The following is a 19,392-nucleotide window of genomic DNA, read 5'->3' as shown; positions in this document are numbered from 1 at the left end:
TTTTTGAGATACGGCGCGACATGTAAAAAAAAATTCCCCTTTTTTACAACATACTCAATAACTCAAAAATGAAATTTTGAGTCATCACCAAAAAGTATACAGATCTTAAGATCAATATAACAAAGAATTGTGTAAAGTTTTAAGCAATAATCATAAATCGTTTTTGAGATACGGCACGACATGTAAATAAAACCTCCCCTTTTTTTACAAAATACTCAATAACTCAAAAATGAAATTTTGAATCATCACCAAAAAGTATACAGATCTTAAGATTAATATAACAAAGACGTGTGTAAAGTTTTAAGCAATAATCAAGAATCGTTTTGGAGATACGGTGCGACATTTGAAAAAAAAACACCCCTGTTTTAGTTACAAAGTGCCGTAACTCAAAAAGTTTAAATCTTATTTTCACCAAAAAGTCTACAGATCATTTGACCATTATAAGAAACAAATATATTAAGTTTCATGAAATTTGGATAAGTCGTTCTCAAGTTACGGTGCGACATGTTAACGCCGGACAGACAGACGGACAGACGGACGGACACCGGACATTTGTATACCATAATACGTCCCGTCAAAATTTTGACGGGCGTATAAAAACCGATATACTTTGTGACGTCATATAATGAATTTCAGGATATTGTTTAACGTTTTGAAACTAATGATATCTGTGATCGATTATTTGACGAAAAAAAAAATCTTCAAATACATAAGATGTCCAAAAAAAGTAAATGAAATAACAACTTATATGTTGTTATTGTCAAGGAGACAATGTAATATTTATAAAGTTCCAACAAACCTAAATGACGTTTTTGATACAAACATGGTCGGGAATTAATAATATAGCAAATATAGCCTTTGTATGAGGTCAATACAGGACATATCGACCCAAATAAGTATATCAACCTCGGACTTCGTCCTCAGTCAATATACTTCTTTCATGTCAATATATCCTTGTATCGACCTCATACAAAGGCTATATTTGTATAATATGAATGGGAACAAATATAAATCAACTAGTACAGAATTTCATTTTTTTACAAATCTTTATATCATACTATTTGACAATTGTATATACTGTTGATCACTATCTTTAAGAATAAAATATTGAGATTTTTTTTAATTTTTTGAGCGATATGAATACAAAACTAAACATATATGACCAAGTATCTACACAATAAGAAAACTATATTAAAAATACTTGATATCACATTTGTTTTGAATTCAAAGGAACACTTATCATGTTTATATTAAAATAATATAATAAAATAATATGATAAAACAACCTTTTGACCTCTTGGTTTTGAAAAAGATAGAGACGAAAGACACAAAAAGGGACATTCAAACTTATAGGTCAAACTGGCTATCAAAAAAAAAAAAAGAGGGAACGACAAACAACGGTAATCAAAACACTACACGTGCAATAAGATAGAAAATAAACATGTACATTTTATATTCATTTTTTAAGTACTGGAAGCTTAGATGTACTTCACATTGTATTTGGAAAAAGGCAAACTACCCATAATATAAGTAAATAAATAAGTAAATAGATAAATAGAAAACATATTAAAAGAAAACATAATCTCTTAAAAAACATCAACATATAAATACATTGGAAAATATTGATAAATATATTTCACACAAATAAATGAAATTCTTTCAAAAGAAATGTTTATATACAATATGATTTTTCTGACATTATACCAACACTGCAAAATTAAAGAACAAAAAATAATCATCGCAAATTTGTATAACAAACACTTTTGGCTTACATTTTAGACGAAGTATAGATGAATGTAATTCTTAGTGTTAGTTTTGTATAACTGTTGGTAATCAAATTGAGAATGTAATTCGTAGAGTTGTCACATATATATTGAAACAGATGATTCTATAAACCAAATACGATAAAGTGCAAGTCACATGATAACGCTATACTTAAAATTAAAAGACATAACGACCCTCTTTCCCACAAACAATCTAGAAAAAAACAACTGAATATATATACAAATGAATATATATTTTTGAACGATTAGCAAGTATAATAGACAAACATATGAAGTGCTTTAACGAATCTGTGTCATACAATTGTGTTTTCTCACTGCCACCATCTGTCCAACTCATCATATTCTATGAAAAAAATTGTCACAATAATTAAAATGATAATAATAGTGATGAAATCTATGGTTTTAATAATTCAATGTTATCCATATTATATAACAATAATAAAGTAATAATGATAATGATAATATTTCTGTTTAAATGCAATTTTGTCATTTAAAGCTTAAATGCGATTTTGATTTTTTCGATTTTGAGAAAAATCTAGTTTAATTCATATAAAATATTTAAAAATGCGAGTTTAAATCTGTCGCATTTTTTCGAAATAATAAAAACCTCGCAATGATATATAATATACAGTATACATTGTGAAGAGAGTCAAAGGTTTATTTTTTTCGCACGAAAAAACGGCTTCCTGTGTCACTTGGTTCCTTATGACTATCAGACATTAAAATATCACTTTAGATACCGTCATGGCGTTCCTCTTACATTATTGTTGTCTTAACGATAAAGCAACAATGGCCATTTAGACACTCCATTTTTTTTTTAGAAATGTAAGATGTTGATATTTTACCTTTCGTCTCCGATTCAGAGAAGTTACCGTCAGAGTTTTCAGATGATTGAGATTGTCCCTCTTCTTCCACGATTCCACTTGTCAGCATCTAAAGCAATAAAATGCGACATATCCTTTCACCCAAAAACAATATTTGTAGTTGTCTTTCGTTTAATTTTTTTTTTTTAACAATCATATTTTCTTCAAATGTACGACCTATTACCAGTGTATGTTTTATTTTTTTGCGTGACTGGAGTATTCGGGTTAAAAATATAACAACATTATAGATTTATACCATCGTCATTTTAAGAAGAAATACATTTCAAGTTCTTATTGTTTACATGTATAATCAAATGCAAGAGATGTCACATATAATGTAAATAATTTTCTAGAGCATCTGCAAACCATTAAAACTACAAAACTGTAAATAGTAAGTCAGTCATCCTTTTAACGAAATGAACTTAAAATTTGTGATAATAGTCGTATGATAGAAGCATTGAAACAGCTTATACATGTATTTATGATGAATATATTATCGAAAGTTTGTTATAAGATAATAATTTCCAACACAGCGGAAATATAATGGAATAGAATATACTTTAGTAAATTAATTCCAACCTTTGCATATTATTTTCACTGCAAGCAATATTAAAGGATGCGTTCCTTTTGTGATACTAGAAAGGCTTTGTCATATATGTTCAAATAATACAAATATTATAGCAAAGTGAGCATATTCCCATTCTCAATTTTTTATGCACTTCATCTGGCATGAATAAATATACATACATTCTATAAACAGACGTAATACATATTTTTATTCATCAAACTAGTTTATTGAATTGATATCAACCTATGTATTGTTATTGTAGGGTTACTTTTTCTCGATTTCTCGATCTTTAAGATATGTTTTGTAGATTGATGTTTCTATTGCGTCCCGTTATGTTATCTGTTTTGTCTTCAAATTGTGAGTTTTGAATGACATTTGGCATATTTTTGGCGTCATACTTCAAACAGGAAATTATCCATAGAACTTCTATCGGTGTCAAATAACTACGAGCATGCTTTTACAGTTGTTGTCCATTCGTTTTCGATGTGTTTTGTTATTTGATTTTGCCATGTGATTAGGGGTTTTCCGATTTTGATTTTCCTCCGAGTTCAGTATTTTACTTTTTGTTATGTTTAAGGTAAATCGGAATATTACGATTGATAACTCCTTTAATTTTAAAATCAAATATGAACAGTCCCTCCTTTGAATAGTGACATAATGATAACAATTATACTACATTCTTCTTATATATGTTGTACGCTTTAGGTGGCTCGCGAGTCTAAACCAAATTTTTATTTTAATATAGGATTTGGCTATATTTTTCTACAAATGAACTTTATCTTATACTTAATAGAAAACTAAAGTAAACATATGGGGCACCGTTCATTTACGCTCACAATCTGCCTTCGAACGAAGCATACATTTTTGTAAAGTTGCTTTTTTTCTGTTGAACAAAAGAGAAAAAAGGCTATATCGAGATAAGAAAAAAAACTAAATTACAGAAATCGCTCAAATTTTACAAAAGTTTACCTTTAGTACAGCTTATTTGAAAATAATACTACTAATAAAAAATATAGGTCACCGATGAGTTTAAAAAGATATTTCAATTTTAATGCCAAAAAATGGCATTTTTGCACCAAAGGGAGATAATTTACAACTTTTTCAATGATATATACAATTTAAAAGTCATCTGGAGCCAACGCAAAGTCATTCTTTTTAATGTTTTTTGTACCATATGATAAAGTAACAACTAATAAAGGTAATAATAAAATTTGTAATAAAAACTAACTGTTTAATTTTTTTCCGAATTTTTTATACCCTCGAGCCTCCTTAACTAGTTAAACTAAAATTGATATAAACGTCTATCAAATTAGTGTAATTTTAATACAAAACAACATAAACGCATACTGCAATTGTAATAAACATGATAGAAATGCATCTTTTGGTCTGATCTTAAAGAATAAAGTACAAACCATCTTCTTTATATTTGCGTTGATTTTCTTTAATTTCTTCAACATCTTTAAGATATAATAAAAGTAATGACAATCTTGTTATATGGAATATATAAATTAACTGCAATAACAAATTAATATTAAATCTTGTAGTGGTCCTATTATTTTGTCATATTGAGATCTATTATAAGTCATTTAGTACTTGTGTGATCTGTAATAGAGTATTTACAGTGAACAAAATTTTACGGACAGACACATATGGACGAATGCTAGTTGTTCGACGGCTACATATTATAAGATGAGTATGTAACGGTATTTTTAAAACGACTAAATCAATCATCTTTTACCTTACATAAGATTACATACATATAATGTATTTCAAAGTAAAATGAAATCCTTAAGTAATTTATTCAAATAACACAAAACTGCACATACATTTCTAAATCAAGTTATTAGTTTGATTCCCTATAAAAGGCATTTGCTTACCTTGTCATTTTTTCTGTTATTTCTTTCATGATGCTTTTCAAATTTTTTGGTCTGAATATCCATCTTGTTTTGGAGTATCTACGATGAAGACATAAATAAGCAGTATTGAAATAAATTTATATGTTTTCAAATAAACAATTAATCTGTTAATTCTATAAAATATGTATTAACATTATCTTGGTTTAGGGTGTAGTCGGATTTATTTTTTAAAGAATAAACTCTTCTGTACAACGCAGCACTTCACATGTATATACATGAAGATGGGACCATTACCATACACGAAGATGATATTATAGTCTTAAAGACAATTATAGTTACTGTAGTATTTGAATTTTCCAACTTGTAGATAGCCCTTTTGTTCAATCAGGCAAAGAAGAAAACTTTGAACGTGATCGAATGTATAAGTAGAACATAGGATTTTTAATTTGTAAATGAATAACTGAAGAATGTATATTTCAAAGTATCAATTTTGAAACATACAATAAACGAATTTTGAGTATTTATTGAAAATACTTTTTAGATTCTACAAAGGTTCACTAACTCATAATTTTGTATGTATTTATGACGTTTTAAGAATTATCGAATTCATTTAAAAACCTAACTTTTGGCATACATTTTCGAAATTTTACCTGTAAAAATAATATTTGACGTAAAAAATAATATTATTCAGATGTCTCATAGCGATTTGTAATAATGATAATAATAATCGGAAGAAATATACTAAGGTATTTTCCATTTTGGGAGGGATGTTGATGATTCCGTTATTGTGGAACGGGAAAGGCTTATTAACTTTATTATTTATTATAAATGTTATAAATTACCATGATTACATCATGTACATTGAACAGACTACAGAAACTCAAGAAAATATAGATAATATATACACGGAACTTTGTGATATAATAATACAGGAGATGAACGATGAAATTCCAGTTTTTAACGCCAGTGGATCCTCGAAAAAAACCCAGCTAAAGGTGAAAAAGCAATTTTGGAACGATGACCTACAAACATTATGGAATGATATGCATTTAAAAGAAAAACAGTACTTGAAGTTTGAAGGACGTACCAATGTGAAAAATGAACGAAGAACAAAGTTTCAGCTAGCGCAAAAAACCTTTGACCGCAAGCTACGCCAGTATCAAAGACAATATAAACAAAGTATGTGCACTGACATTGAAACTATGACGACGAATAATCATACAGATTTTTGGAACAAAATCAAACAGCTAGGGCCTCGTAGACATATATGACAATATATGACAAGGACGGCGAGATTGTTAGTGACGAAAAGGTTGTTTTAGAAAAATGGAAAACAGATTTTCAAAATATATATAGTATGGATAATTCAGCGGACGATTTCTATGGTAATTTCCAAAAATATGCCTCTAGTCATAAAGTCATATTAGGAGAAAGAATGCTCGATCTTTGTTTATTGAAAACGAAAAGTTGAATTCAGCTATAACTATACTAGTAGATGAAATTAGGCCACTTGTCTCAAGAAAAAAAAAAACCCCGGTAAATCGTGAGGAATTGATAATATCTCTTATAAAGTAATGAAGACAGAAAACGTTACAGCCGTTCTATATTCTATGTTTCAATTAGTTTTCGACACGAGAATTGTACCATTATTATGGCACCAGGCCTTCATCTGTCCGATACTTAAACAATGCTACAGACAAATCATCAGATAAACGCATTCCACTACTCTATCGAGGAATCAGTTTGTTGTCGTGTGTTTCGAAGCTGTTTAGTGGATTTATAAGCAATAGAGTGTCTTCATATCTGGAGGATAATGATTTACTTTCTGAGAAACAAAACGGCTTTCGTAAAAATCGTCACTGGTGTAATATGGTTCGTGTGAGGATGATATATTCACCCTTTACATGCTTAAAAGCATAATAAAAAACAATCCCAATTATTGCCACATTTATTGATCTAAAAAAGGCTGTTGATTTCGTAGATCGTAATATGTTGCCGTACAAACTGTTGCTTAATAATATTGATGGGAAAATATATAACTCTATTAAAAGTTTCATATGTGCAAAGAACCGCAAGTATTCGATTAAACAATAAAATGTCCGATTGGTTTTTATGTAACTCTGGTGTAAAACAAGGTGATAATTTATCTCCGACATTATTTTCTGCTTTTATTGATGATATATATATTTGCTAGATACATTACATGATTGGTGTCAAAAATGGATAGTCTTTTTTAAAAAAGGAGTGAATTTCAGTTCAGAATCGGAGGGAAAATCTTGCAAATTACAGTGAAATATAAATACCTTGGAGTTATTTTCAACGAGAAAAAAGATTATACATCGAATGCTGAAAATCTTTTTGCAGCTGGTGGAAGAGCACTCGGAGCTATTATATCGAACATACACAGTTGAAAAGAATTTGGTATAAAGACTTATGAAAAACTGTATGTCTCTTGTATTGTGCCTATACTCGACTACTGTTCTTCAGTGTGGGGTTTTAAAGACTTAAATTGTGTCGACACTGTTCAAAACAAGGCCATATGATACTTTTTGGGAGTTCACAAGTTTGCTCCAAAGCTGGCTATCAATAGAGATGTTGGATAGTTATCTTCGAAAGAACGTCGCTGGTGTTTTATGGTTAGATATTGGAACCGATTGATGGATATGGACAATAGTAGACTTTGTAAAAGGGTGTTCCTGTGGGACTACGAACTATCTACGAAAGATTGGTCATCTAGTGTAAGAACAATAATGTCTTTAGTTGGTATGGATGATAACTTTCAACAAATGCTTAAATGGGATGTTAATAGCGTCAGAAACAATCTTATGGATATATGTGCAACAAAATGGCATACAATCTTATCTACTTTTCCGAAACTACGTACATATAGAACTTTTTAAATCTACATATTCAACAGAAACATATGTTAAACAAAATTTAAAACGTAGAGAAAGATTAGATTAGATTAGAAACAGGACGTTTTGTTGGTGAGCCAAAATATCAACGGATATGTAGAATGTGCGACTCCGGACATGTTGAAAATGAACTACACTTTCTTATTGAATGCAAATTTTACAATGGACTACGTAATCAATTATTCTCTTGACTTAGTGAAACCGTATTAAATTTAAATAACAGTGAAAAGTTAAATTTATTATTGTCAGAATATACGCGAAAAACAGCTCGATACTTAGAACATTCATTTACAAAACGCAGACAACACTTATATTTAAATAATTAACATGTATATGAAATTCCTGATGACAATCTGAATGAGTACTATAGTATCTATTTGAAGTGACTTATAGGTCCATAGGGCCGGGTGTAATTTAATTGAAATATTTCAATATTGTACATAATTTGTTATACACAATGTCACTATAATAAACATATTTGTATTGTATTGTATTGTATTTACATAAAAGTTCTATTTTTGTCATTTGTTGCCATTGTGTACGATATAATTTTGTAATCTGTCATATTTGCATTAATTTGAATAACTGAAATACAGATTTGTACTTACCGATATTTTATCCTCCTCCAAGACTTCAATTGTTCTACCATATTTGAATAGAAAACGTGATTAAAATTTTGCCAGCCAAACAATGGTTTGTCAACGCATGTGAATAAAGTGACAGTCGGAGAAAATATTTATTAAAAATGCTATGTAAAACAAAATTGAGATGATATTTGTGTTCGCAGCTATCTCCATTATAAACTAGACGAATTAAGTGTTAAGAATTAATGTAATTTGCAACACTGGTTTAACAAATTGCAAAGGTTTGGTGTACATATATGAGATACCAGATACAACTTGCTATGTTTGGTATTTTTCATATGATTATAATGTTTATTTATTTATAACTCAAAATTCGAAACGGAGTAAATACTAACGCTGAATAAAAAAGACCCATTAGATACCTGGATTACATCTATAACTGGGACCGACTTGCACAATCCTAACTGTAAATTTATGGGGCATCGATTATCATACCAGGTTATGCTCACGTTACACGAGCCTTTGTGACATGCTAACGCCTGAATTAAATTCAACTTGATGTCTATGTTTTGAACGAATAAAATTTCAACATATTTCAGCAAACTGCATACTAAATTCAATGGATGTGACATGATTGATTTTATTATCTGAGAGATCATTTATTTGTTGTTATAAGCAGGATAATTCAGTTACTGTCGTCGGTTGATGTCTATAAGTTTTTTCAATGCTTTCACGTATTGTCATTGCGGGCCTTTTATAACTACGCATACGGATAGGTTTGCGTATTTTTGAAATACCGCATGATGCCATAACTTCGCAAAACCCATTATGCTATGACCTCTTGGGAACTTGTCTCATAACACATATCCTTATATTGATTTATTTTAAGATGGTTTTCAATTACATCAAAAGTAACATAATTTTGTATTACCCTTTTGATTTTAAAGCTCCATTTCCCTCCGCTTCGTTAGTTGACTTGAGTCTCAGATCAAAATTTGTGTTGTACAAAAATACTATTACAAAACAAAATAGAAATATCATTATTAATAAGCAAGTACGAGTACTATTATGTTTCCTTATAACAGGAGTCCCTAGCCTTTATATCTCTGTTTTTTTTTTAATATCACTCTTAGCATTCAATGAAAGTACATTTTGCAATAACAAACGTCTTAGTCGTGGAACTAATTCGTTTCATATGATAGAAAATCTATTGTTATACATGTTATATGCTTAGTTCTATAAACAGTGGAATTCACAACAACATTCTGACCGTATATGTATATGAATAATCCACAATAGCATGATATCCGTATCCCATTAATATTCTATCTATTCACATCCATTGATGGAGTTACTTCAAAATGTATGAAATGAAAGAAAGTGGTGTGTTTTGTACGTTTTAAAATGTTATATATTATAAATACAATAAATCCATTAAATATTGTATCAGTAGTATAATAAACTTGTCTTATGTATAGTAAAACGATTGCTTGATTGCTTGATCCGTTTTTAATGCCCCTTTCAGCACTATTGTGATATATACTGACGATCAGTTATTATTGCTGAAACCTGAGTATTCGGATTAAAGAACGACATTTGATAGAAAAACTTAAAATCTTCGTTATTTATAATTTGAGCAGAGCGCATCTGCCAGATGCGGGATTCGAACTCACAATCTCAGTGACAGGTTAGTAAATAGTAGTTCGACTACCTAGACAACTTGATCACCAATGCCCTTGTCTTTCGTGGACAAATGTATTTAAACAAATGACAAAATAAAAAAGAGGCAGTGTTATCTTTGTGTGTTGTATACTAGCTATCAATTTTAAAGTTTTAATCCAACATGTTTTGCATAAGAAAATGCCTGAGCCAAGTCAGGAACATGACAGTTGTTATTCATTCGTTTAATGTGCTTGAGCTTTTGAATTTGCCATTTGCCGAAAGACTTTCTGTTTGGAATTTCCTCGGAGTTCAGTAATGTTGTCTTTTTACTTTTTACTGTTTTACCGAATTTCATTGTTGAAGGTCTCAATATGAATTTGAGATGAAGAACAGTAAAAAATAAGCGCCGATCTGTTGGTTTTCATTATAAGATAGAAGTTAGGGTGAATACACTATTTTAAAACACTAATTGCATTTAAATATAGTATATAGCATGAACATATATAATAAAAATGTGCTCTACACTAAGTTACAGGTAATACCTCGTACAAACATTGGACTGTCATTTAACTTGTCGGTGTTTCTGTTTTCTTCATCGTCATCTGTGTTCTTTTTCATGCACTTAGCTTTTATGCACTGAGCTTTTATTTTAGAGCATAAGTATGGAAATGTACACCAAATTATAAAGTGAACAATACAAACAGGTAACGCAAGAAGCTGTAGGTGTATTGGAAAAATCGTTTTGACGCTATATTCTTCGAGGAAATCAGTCTGAAGCTGTGACCAGTGGAATTCAGACTCCTGATGTACTTGTTGAAATGTATCACTAAAATTAATTATTTAGACCGATTATTAAAATTGTTAAACTGTACAGGTATTTTCCTTTCAACAAAATATTCAAATTAAGAAAGAACAATATTTTACATTGTACTTAATACCACATTCGTATATAAATAATTGCGTTAAATAATTATTAATAGGATACTGTTGTTACAAATACAATCAACTGAAATAACTATTAAAGTTATTGAAAATATAAGAAGCAATTATAAAACAGCTGTTCAGAGAACAACTGAAGGTCTTTTCACCTGTAAAGATCTATTTTGATATGTAAATATTATAATTACTTTTAAAATGTCATTTTCAGCGTCAAATGATAGCTTATTGTAGGCTGATTCCAAAAATATACGTTTTCTATACATTTTTTTCTTGAAAAAGTACGATAATTTGTTACTTCCGGTATTTTTTTAATGTTAAACTTTACACTGATCCCAAAATTATATGGTTCTATATACTTTTATATTAAATAAGTACCCGTCACGTTTAATTCCGGTTTACACAAGGTCATTTCCGGTTGGCTTTTCGAAGTTCAAATTGCTTGCAACCAAACGCAAAAAGTTCCATGACTTTATCATGTACACATATAAAGTAGAACTAGAGGCTCTAAAGAGCCTGTGTCGCTCACCTTGGTCTATGTGCATATTAAACAAAGGACACAAATGGATTCATGACAAAATTGTATTTTGGTGATGGTGATGTGTTTGAAGTTCTTACTTTACTGAACGATTTTGCTTCTTACAATTATATCTATCATGAACTTTGCCCATTAGTAACAGAGAACTATATTTGGTAAAAATTTACATAAATTTACCAAATTAATGAAAATTGTTAAAAATTGACTATAAAGGGCAATAACTCCTTAAGGGGTCAATTGACCATTTAGGTCATGTTGACTTATTTGTAGATCTTACTTTGCTGAACATTATTGCTGTTTACAGTTTATCTCTAACTATAATAATATTCAAGATAATAACCAAAAACAGCAAAATTTCTTCAAAATTACCAATTCAGGGGCAGCAACCCAACAACCGATTGACCGATTCATCTGAAAATTTCAGGGCAGATAGTTCTTGACCTGATAAACATTTTTTTCCCCTGTCAGATTTCCTCAAAATGCTTTGGTTTTTGAGTTATAAGCCAAAAACTGCATTTTACCCCTATGTTCTATTTTTAGCGGTGGCGGCCATCTTGGTTGGTTGACCAGGTCACGCCACACATTTTTTAAACTAGATACCCCAAAGATGATTGTGGCCAAGTTTGGATTAATTTGGACAAGTAGTTTCAGAGGAGAAGATTTTTGTAAAAGATTACTTTAATTTACGAAAAATGGTTAATAATTGACTATAAAGGGCAATAACTCCTAAACGGGTCAACTGACCATTTTGGTCATGTTAACTTATTTGTAGATCTTACTTTGCTGAACATTATTGCTGTTTACAGTTTATCTCTATCTATAATAATATTCAAGATAATAACCAAAAACAGCAAAATTTCCTCAAAATTACTAATTCAGGGGCAGCAACCCAACAACCGATTGACCGATTCATCTGAAAATTTTAGGGCAGATAGATCTTGACCTGATAAACATTTTTATCCCTGTCAGATTTCCTCAAAATGCTTTGGTTTTTGAGTTATAAGCCAAAAACTGCATTTTACCCCTTTGTTCTATTTTTAGCCGTGGCGGCCATCTTGGTTGGTTGACCAGGTCACGCCACACATTTTTTAAACTAGATACCCCAAAGATGATTGTGGCCAAGTTTGGATTAATTTGGCCAAGTAGTTTCAGAGGAGAAGATTTTTGTAAAAGATTACTTTAATTAACGAAAAATGGTTAAAAATTGACTATAAAGGGCAATAACTCCTAAACGGGTCAACTGACCATTTTGGTCATGTTGACTTATTTGTAGATCTTACTTTGCTGAACATTATTGCTGTTTACAGTTTATCTCTAACTATAATAATATTCAAGATAATAACCAAAAACAGCAAAATTTCTTCAAAATTACCAATTCAGGGGCAGCAACCCAACAACCGATTGACCGATTCATCTGAAAATTTCAGGGCAGATAGATCTTGACCTGATAAACATTTTTACCCATGTCAGATTTGCTCTAAATGCTTTGGTTTTTGAGTTATAAGCCAAAAACTGCATTTTACCCCTATGTTCTATTTTTAGCCGTGGCGGCCATCTTGGTTGGTTGACCGGGTCACGCCACACATTTTTTAAACTAGATACCCCAATGATGATTGTGGCCAAGTTTGGTTTGATTTGGCCCAGTAGTTTCAGAGGAGAAGATTTTTGTAAAAGTTAACGACGACGGACGACGACGACGACGGACGACGACGGACGACGACGGACGACGGACGCCAAGTGATGAGAAAAGCTCACTTGGTCCTTCGGGCCAGGTGAGCTAAAAAAGGTCAAAATCTAGAATGTAGAATTTACCTATGATCTTGACCTTAATTTCTTAATTATATTTGGTTAATGAGTTATATCACCAAACGCATATTTCGAATATAAGATGGGAGACAACTCTAATTTCATGTTAGCATACCCTTTAAACTAACATGTATGTGTTACGAACAGTCGCAACTAACAATTTGGTAAAAGTATGTGGTCGATATCTTATACGGTTTTTAGAAAGAAGTGGAAATAAGCCAAAATCATAATTAATAATATGACATTTACTTTGACCTTGACCATATTTTCTTTTTCTTTTTGGACCAAGGGTCTTAATTCAAAATATCCTATGTCTCTATCACTCATGGTTTACGTAATAGTTATACACCCCATTCTAAACTCTATATTGTAAACATTGATTATTAAATGAAATAAAACTATAGATATATTTTATTGACAATATCAAACCATGATGTATAAGATTTTTTTTTATTACATGAAAAACCCACTAATAACCGTTTTTTGGTTATCTTCGTTCAAACTCGTTTTTTAATGTTAAACTTTACACTGATCCCAAAATTATATGGTTCTATATACTTTTATATTAAATAAGTACCCGTCACGTTTAATTCCGGTTTACACAAGGTCATTTCCGGTTGGCTTTTCGAAGTTCAAATTGCTTGCAACCAAACGCAAAAAGTTCCATGACTTTATCATGTACACATATAAAGTAGAAAAAAGGTCAAAATCTAGAATGTAGAATTTACCTATGATCTTGACCTTAATTTCTTAATTATATTTGGTTAATGAGTTATATCACCAAACGCATATTTCGAATATAAGATGGGAGAAAACTCTAATTTGATGTTAGCATACCCTTTAAACTAACATGTATGTGTTACGATCAGTCGCAACTAACAATTTGGTAAAAATATGTGGTCGATATCTTATACGGTTTTTAGAAAGAAGTGGAAATAAGCCAAAATCATAATTAATAATACATTGTAATATGACATTGACTTTGACCTTGACCATATTTTCTTTTTCTTTTTGGACCAAGGGTCTTAATTCAAAATACCCTATGTCTCTATCACTCATGGTTTACGTAATAGTTATACACCCCATTCTAAACTCTATATTGTAAACATTGATTATTAAATGAAATAAAACTATAGAATATATTTTATTGACAATATCAAACCATGATGTATAAGATTTTTTTTTATTACATGAAAAACCCACTAATAACCGTTTTTTGGTTATCTTCGTTCAAACTCTGACAAGTGAGTATATTTTACCAATGTCAACGATGTTTGTCATATTCCTATTAAATCCATGGGTTAATATGGCTCAGCAGGTCAAGGTTGACCGTATCGTGTATTCCTATTACAAACAAAAATACGTCATGCTCCTTCTATGCAGTTGTCAATATGGAAGGATATGAGACGGACGACATTTTTTGGCACGCGTTGGACTTGGTAAAAGAGACTAAAGATAAAGGCTATACTATAACCCAAAGTACCTACCTGTATCACTTTAATAAAGGTAACCATAACTATATTTTTTATCTAACGGTTAAAAAAAAGCCCCCTTCTTCTGGAGAATACATAAATATTCATATTCGGACCTACAAAAGGAAAAGTGTGCCTGCAATAGAAATCCGACTACCAGACACGCTCAGCATACAAAGATACAGATTTAATATTCCGTAACTCTCTCTTTTGGGTGCAGGGGCTGATTCAGCTAGGGGTTTTCAACTCAACAGAAAGGGGTTAGGTTTCGAATCATTTAAATACATTGATCTTTAAAATCGGGTCGAAACCGCGAAACCCCTACTCCGGATCGGTCACTGAATAACGTGGGGAGGGGGGATTCCGATAGTTAGAATTCCCTCCTTTAACAACATTTCGATGTTTTAGAATAGAGACATGATCGGGATGAAAAATATTACAGCAAAGGAGTAATTAAAGGATTATTTTTGTATTCAAAATAGACGCTTATTTTTTTTGCAATTGGAACTTTCTCAAATGTTTTTTTTTAATATCTTGAAACAATTTGTAGTGAAAACTATTAGTAATTTCTTATGTTCATGCTATTTAAAGAATTATCAATTTCTATAGTAACGAATAACAATGGACTTTGGTTGCGGGATGTAGAAGAAGGGGTTTCCAGAAACACCGTTCGTCACACCCTGTGGTAAAAATCCGTTGTTATTCGTAACAATAGATCTATTCAATTTGCACTTGTTTCAAAAATAGAAACTATGAAGTATAACAATAGAACTGGTGTGTAAAATAAACAATTACCTTTTTTTCTATTTTGTCATAATCTTTAACGGTTGCGAAGGAAAAAACAAGGAAAACAGTGTTTGGGGAGTAAACTCTTACATTACAAATTGTTTCGCTAAACAGGTTTCACAATCACAATAACAGTTCGACAACATATGCAAATAATCTAAGCGACATCTTGAGAAACGAAAAATCACCGTATTTGGCAGAAGAAAAAGAAAAGTGGAAAGACCTAATATATATATATAAAACAACTTTTATAACTCTTACCTGTAGATCGCTATGAGCAGATTCAACAATAAAATCACAGCAATTAATCCATATGCTGCCTTTAGATATGGAGAAACATATAATCCTAAGGTCGATGGACATCTGCTTAACGCACCACTAGTGTAAATAGTTTTATCGAAAGTACAATCAGGTTCCTTAACTGAAATAGGTTTATAATGTGAAATTTATAATTGTCGACTCTTTCTTAATCTCAACTTAATGACATATGTATTGAATTTTAAAACTAGAATGAAATTAATTATCAGACTCTTTGCCTGTTTTTTTGCACGATTCTGTTATAATAATTGATTTTCTCAAAACACATGAAAGTTAACTGTGAGAATTTTAATATCAATTTCTAATGTTTATTTTTAAACAACAAAAAAGGCTGGTAGTCGAGAATAACTACAAATTAACATGTGTTTCCTTAAGTGTTGCCAAATTGAACAGGTTTGACAAACCGGTTACTCGGATAATCGTTCGACTGATTACCCGGTTAACCGATAGTTTAGGTTGGTGTTTGAATACCTTATCTATAGTACCCTATAAATGTAAGTTTTTAATAATACGATAAATTGAAGTTTGTCCTTTGAAATAATTAGACTGTCTGTGAGGAGACCTGGCAAAGTTTCACTTTTAGACTTTCTTTCTTTTTGAAGATCTCCCCGGACATTAATTTGTTTCAAGTATACGAAACCAGTTTGTTAGTGTTTGGTAAATCCGCCCGTTCCAACCGTCCAGATTTTCTTGTACATATTGTTGTGTATGCATTTTCGTTTAAATTTGTCGGAGCATTTTATGGTCACTGATTCCATTGTTTACGAGGCAAAGGAGGCGGAGCTCGACGGTGATCTTATAACTTCTGAGATGGAAGTTGAAGCACTGGTTTAAGCTCCTTTCGTTCTTTGCTTTTCCTTTGATACACGGCGGGGCTGGAGAATACAACAACAAAAATAATTCAATCAAAACCCTCCTCAAAAAATAAGAGAAGCTCAAAGGAAACTATTACAAAAATCTGGAATGCAGATTTTTGTTGCATCATCATACACAACAATTTTTTAAAAGAATGACCTTTGATAACTATATTGACAAAGGCATGACAAAACACGAAAATTGATAAACAAAAAGTTACAAAACACACTATACAAAAACTAAGACTGTAAAACACGAACACCACCAAAATAACCGGATGGGGATCGATTTCAGGTGTTTTGCAAGGGTATTTAAATCCTGTTTCACAAGTATAAACCAAGTTATTTAGTAATCATCATGAAAGAAGCCATTATGTATGGATATAATATATCTCGAAATCTCAATGTGTTTTATGCGTTTGAGTTTGCTTGAGCTTAATGTTTCTCTGAAAACAGTCTTGCTTAAGAAACATAGAAATATAGACGAATGAAGATTAAGTCTACTACGGTCGACCAAGGAACAATACTGTTATTAAATGCTCTTCTAAAATAAAACACGAGAAGTGGTTAAAACTATGAAATATTTTACTCACGTGTATCACTGTCTAGATTTAGCTCTCCAAAAAGCATCCAATAACCATTCTGCATTACTTTCTCTATCTCTGACCAACTCATGTCAGAGTTTGGGTAAAGTAGAGAATAAAATGACACATTGTAGCTCATCATGATGACTGACATAATAATCATAAAGGCAAACGTGTCTTTAAACTGAAAGAAGAGAAAAGGATGTTTTTTTTGTGTGTAACTTTGTTCTGTGGAAGACTTTCTTTCTTTATTGTAATTGAATTCTTTATAAATAATTGTATAGACAGTATTGTTAAAATTTAAAACAAAATAAAGTTTTGAACTTGTAACTCTAAAACTGACGTACTATTTAGAATTACTTATCTTATTTCATTATACAGTGAAATCTGTTTTAAGAGGCCACTAAAGGGAGAATAAAAAAAGTTTTTTCTGAATACAGGTGGTCTTTTGATACAGGTTCAAACCATATGAAATGTACTACAGAGGGATCGTAAATTTTCAGACTGTATTTTGTTTGGATAAGACTAATCATTTCTGAAAAAGAATCACGTTTGTTGCATGACGCTACATATTTCAGGGTAAACGATTCATTGTCGTAAATTGAAAAAAAATGAAGAAAAAAAAAAATCTCAAAACTGAAAAGTACATAAAATTATTGGCAAATACAATATTATCAAATAAGTGTAAAACTGTGGTATCCTTCCTACAGTTAGTTATAAAGTCACAGTCAGAAAACGATTCATTTGAGCAAGACCCTCTCTAACTAAAGTAGTATCTGTATGATATTGAATATATATACATAAACATTAGCCCTTATCGCTCCAGATTTAGTTCGATAATTGTATTTTTATATATTTCTATTACGTAAATGTTAGACGAAACATACCATTTTCTGAATCATAACAAGCTTTGGTCCAAGAAATTCAGACATACTGAACATATGTAGAATACGAATACTGAGTAGAATGAATGTTACTACCAATAATATTTTCGACGTGTCATGATATATCTGATCGTCTCCAAACTTGAAGCCCATTGCACTTGTGTATGCTAACATTACGGTCCAATCTAAACGGTTCCACCAATCATTCAAATAGTTTTTAAATCTTTTTCGTAAGGCGGACACAATTGCCTGAAAAAGTACATCTGATTTAGTTTAATTGTATCTTGAAAGTTAATATCATATTCATATGTCAACAAAAGAAACCAGATCATGTCATATAGAATAGAATTGAATATATCGTACTGAGCTGAGCACACTGTCATAAGGTCTAGTTGTCCCGGGTTTCTCGCCTAATTTTACTGTTGTCTATGTTTTCAGTGTGAAAGGAGAATGCACATTCTAAATTTACAGTTAATAAAATAAAACGTTTGAAATGAATGAAAAAAGTTATGCTTGTGAAAAATGAACAAAGTATGCAATCGAATATCTAGATTTATAATTTATTATTTAATTTAAGATTAAACATATATTTATTTTTTAATTTTCCTCTAGTTACGATCTTTTGATTGTAAGAAGCTTCTTCCCAAGGTCAAAATCTAGGATGGTCTATGAATTTAATAAATATTTCAAAAAGTTTGACTGCACATGATGTATGAAAGATTAACTGAATGAAAAACTAAGACAAAGTAATATACGAAAAAAAAGAAATAAATTTTTACAAATATTCTTTCTAGATACTAGCTTTTGATCATTGAAAAGCTTCTATTCAAGTTTGGTACACATCAGAGTGAATGTTATGTTAACTGTCCATACAGATACAACTAAGTCAATTTATAAGTAAATGACGTAAAATAAAGTTTTTGTTTTACAAAATTTACCTCTGGATAGTATCTTATGATCATAAACAAGCTTCTGTCCAAGT

The 19,392-nt window shown here is 30.8% G+C and overlaps 1 protein-coding gene across 1 annotated transcript in view; it reads right to left on the bottom strand.

The window, feature by feature from the left end:
- Nucleotides 1–1,017: 1,017 nt before the first annotated feature.
- The window catches only part of LOC143075771 (uncharacterized), an 85,797-nt gene continuing 67,422 nt past the window's right edge, over nt 1,018–19,392 (bottom strand). The window contains exons 38-47 of the mRNA XM_076251330.1: nt 18,414–18,659; nt 17,536–17,710; nt 16,032–16,191; nt 10,775–11,058; nt 9,502–9,583; nt 8,595–8,628; nt 5,093–5,170; nt 4,628–4,672; nt 2,630–2,717; nt 1,018–2,127 (exon numbers count right to left, since the gene is read on the bottom strand). Coding sequence (XP_076107445.1) covers nt 2,096–2,127; nt 2,630–2,717; nt 4,628–4,672; nt 5,093–5,170; nt 8,595–8,628; nt 9,502–9,583; nt 10,775–11,058; nt 16,032–16,191; nt 17,536–17,710; nt 18,414–18,659 — 1,224 coding nt within the window. The 3' untranslated portion in view covers nt 1,018–2,095. The remainder of the gene's footprint in view (nt 2,128–2,629; nt 2,718–4,627; nt 4,673–5,092; nt 5,171–8,594; nt 8,629–9,501; nt 9,584–10,774; nt 11,059–16,031; nt 16,192–17,535; nt 17,711–18,413; nt 18,660–19,392) is intronic.

The sequence above is a fragment of the Mytilus galloprovincialis genome, chromosome 5 (genome assembly GCF_965363235.1).
Source record: "Mytilus galloprovincialis chromosome 5, xbMytGall1.hap1.1, whole genome shotgun sequence".
NCBI classification, from domain to species: domain Eukaryota; kingdom Metazoa; phylum Mollusca; class Bivalvia; order Mytilida; family Mytilidae; genus Mytilus; species Mytilus galloprovincialis.
This window is presented reverse-complemented; position numbering and strand designations above follow the sequence as displayed.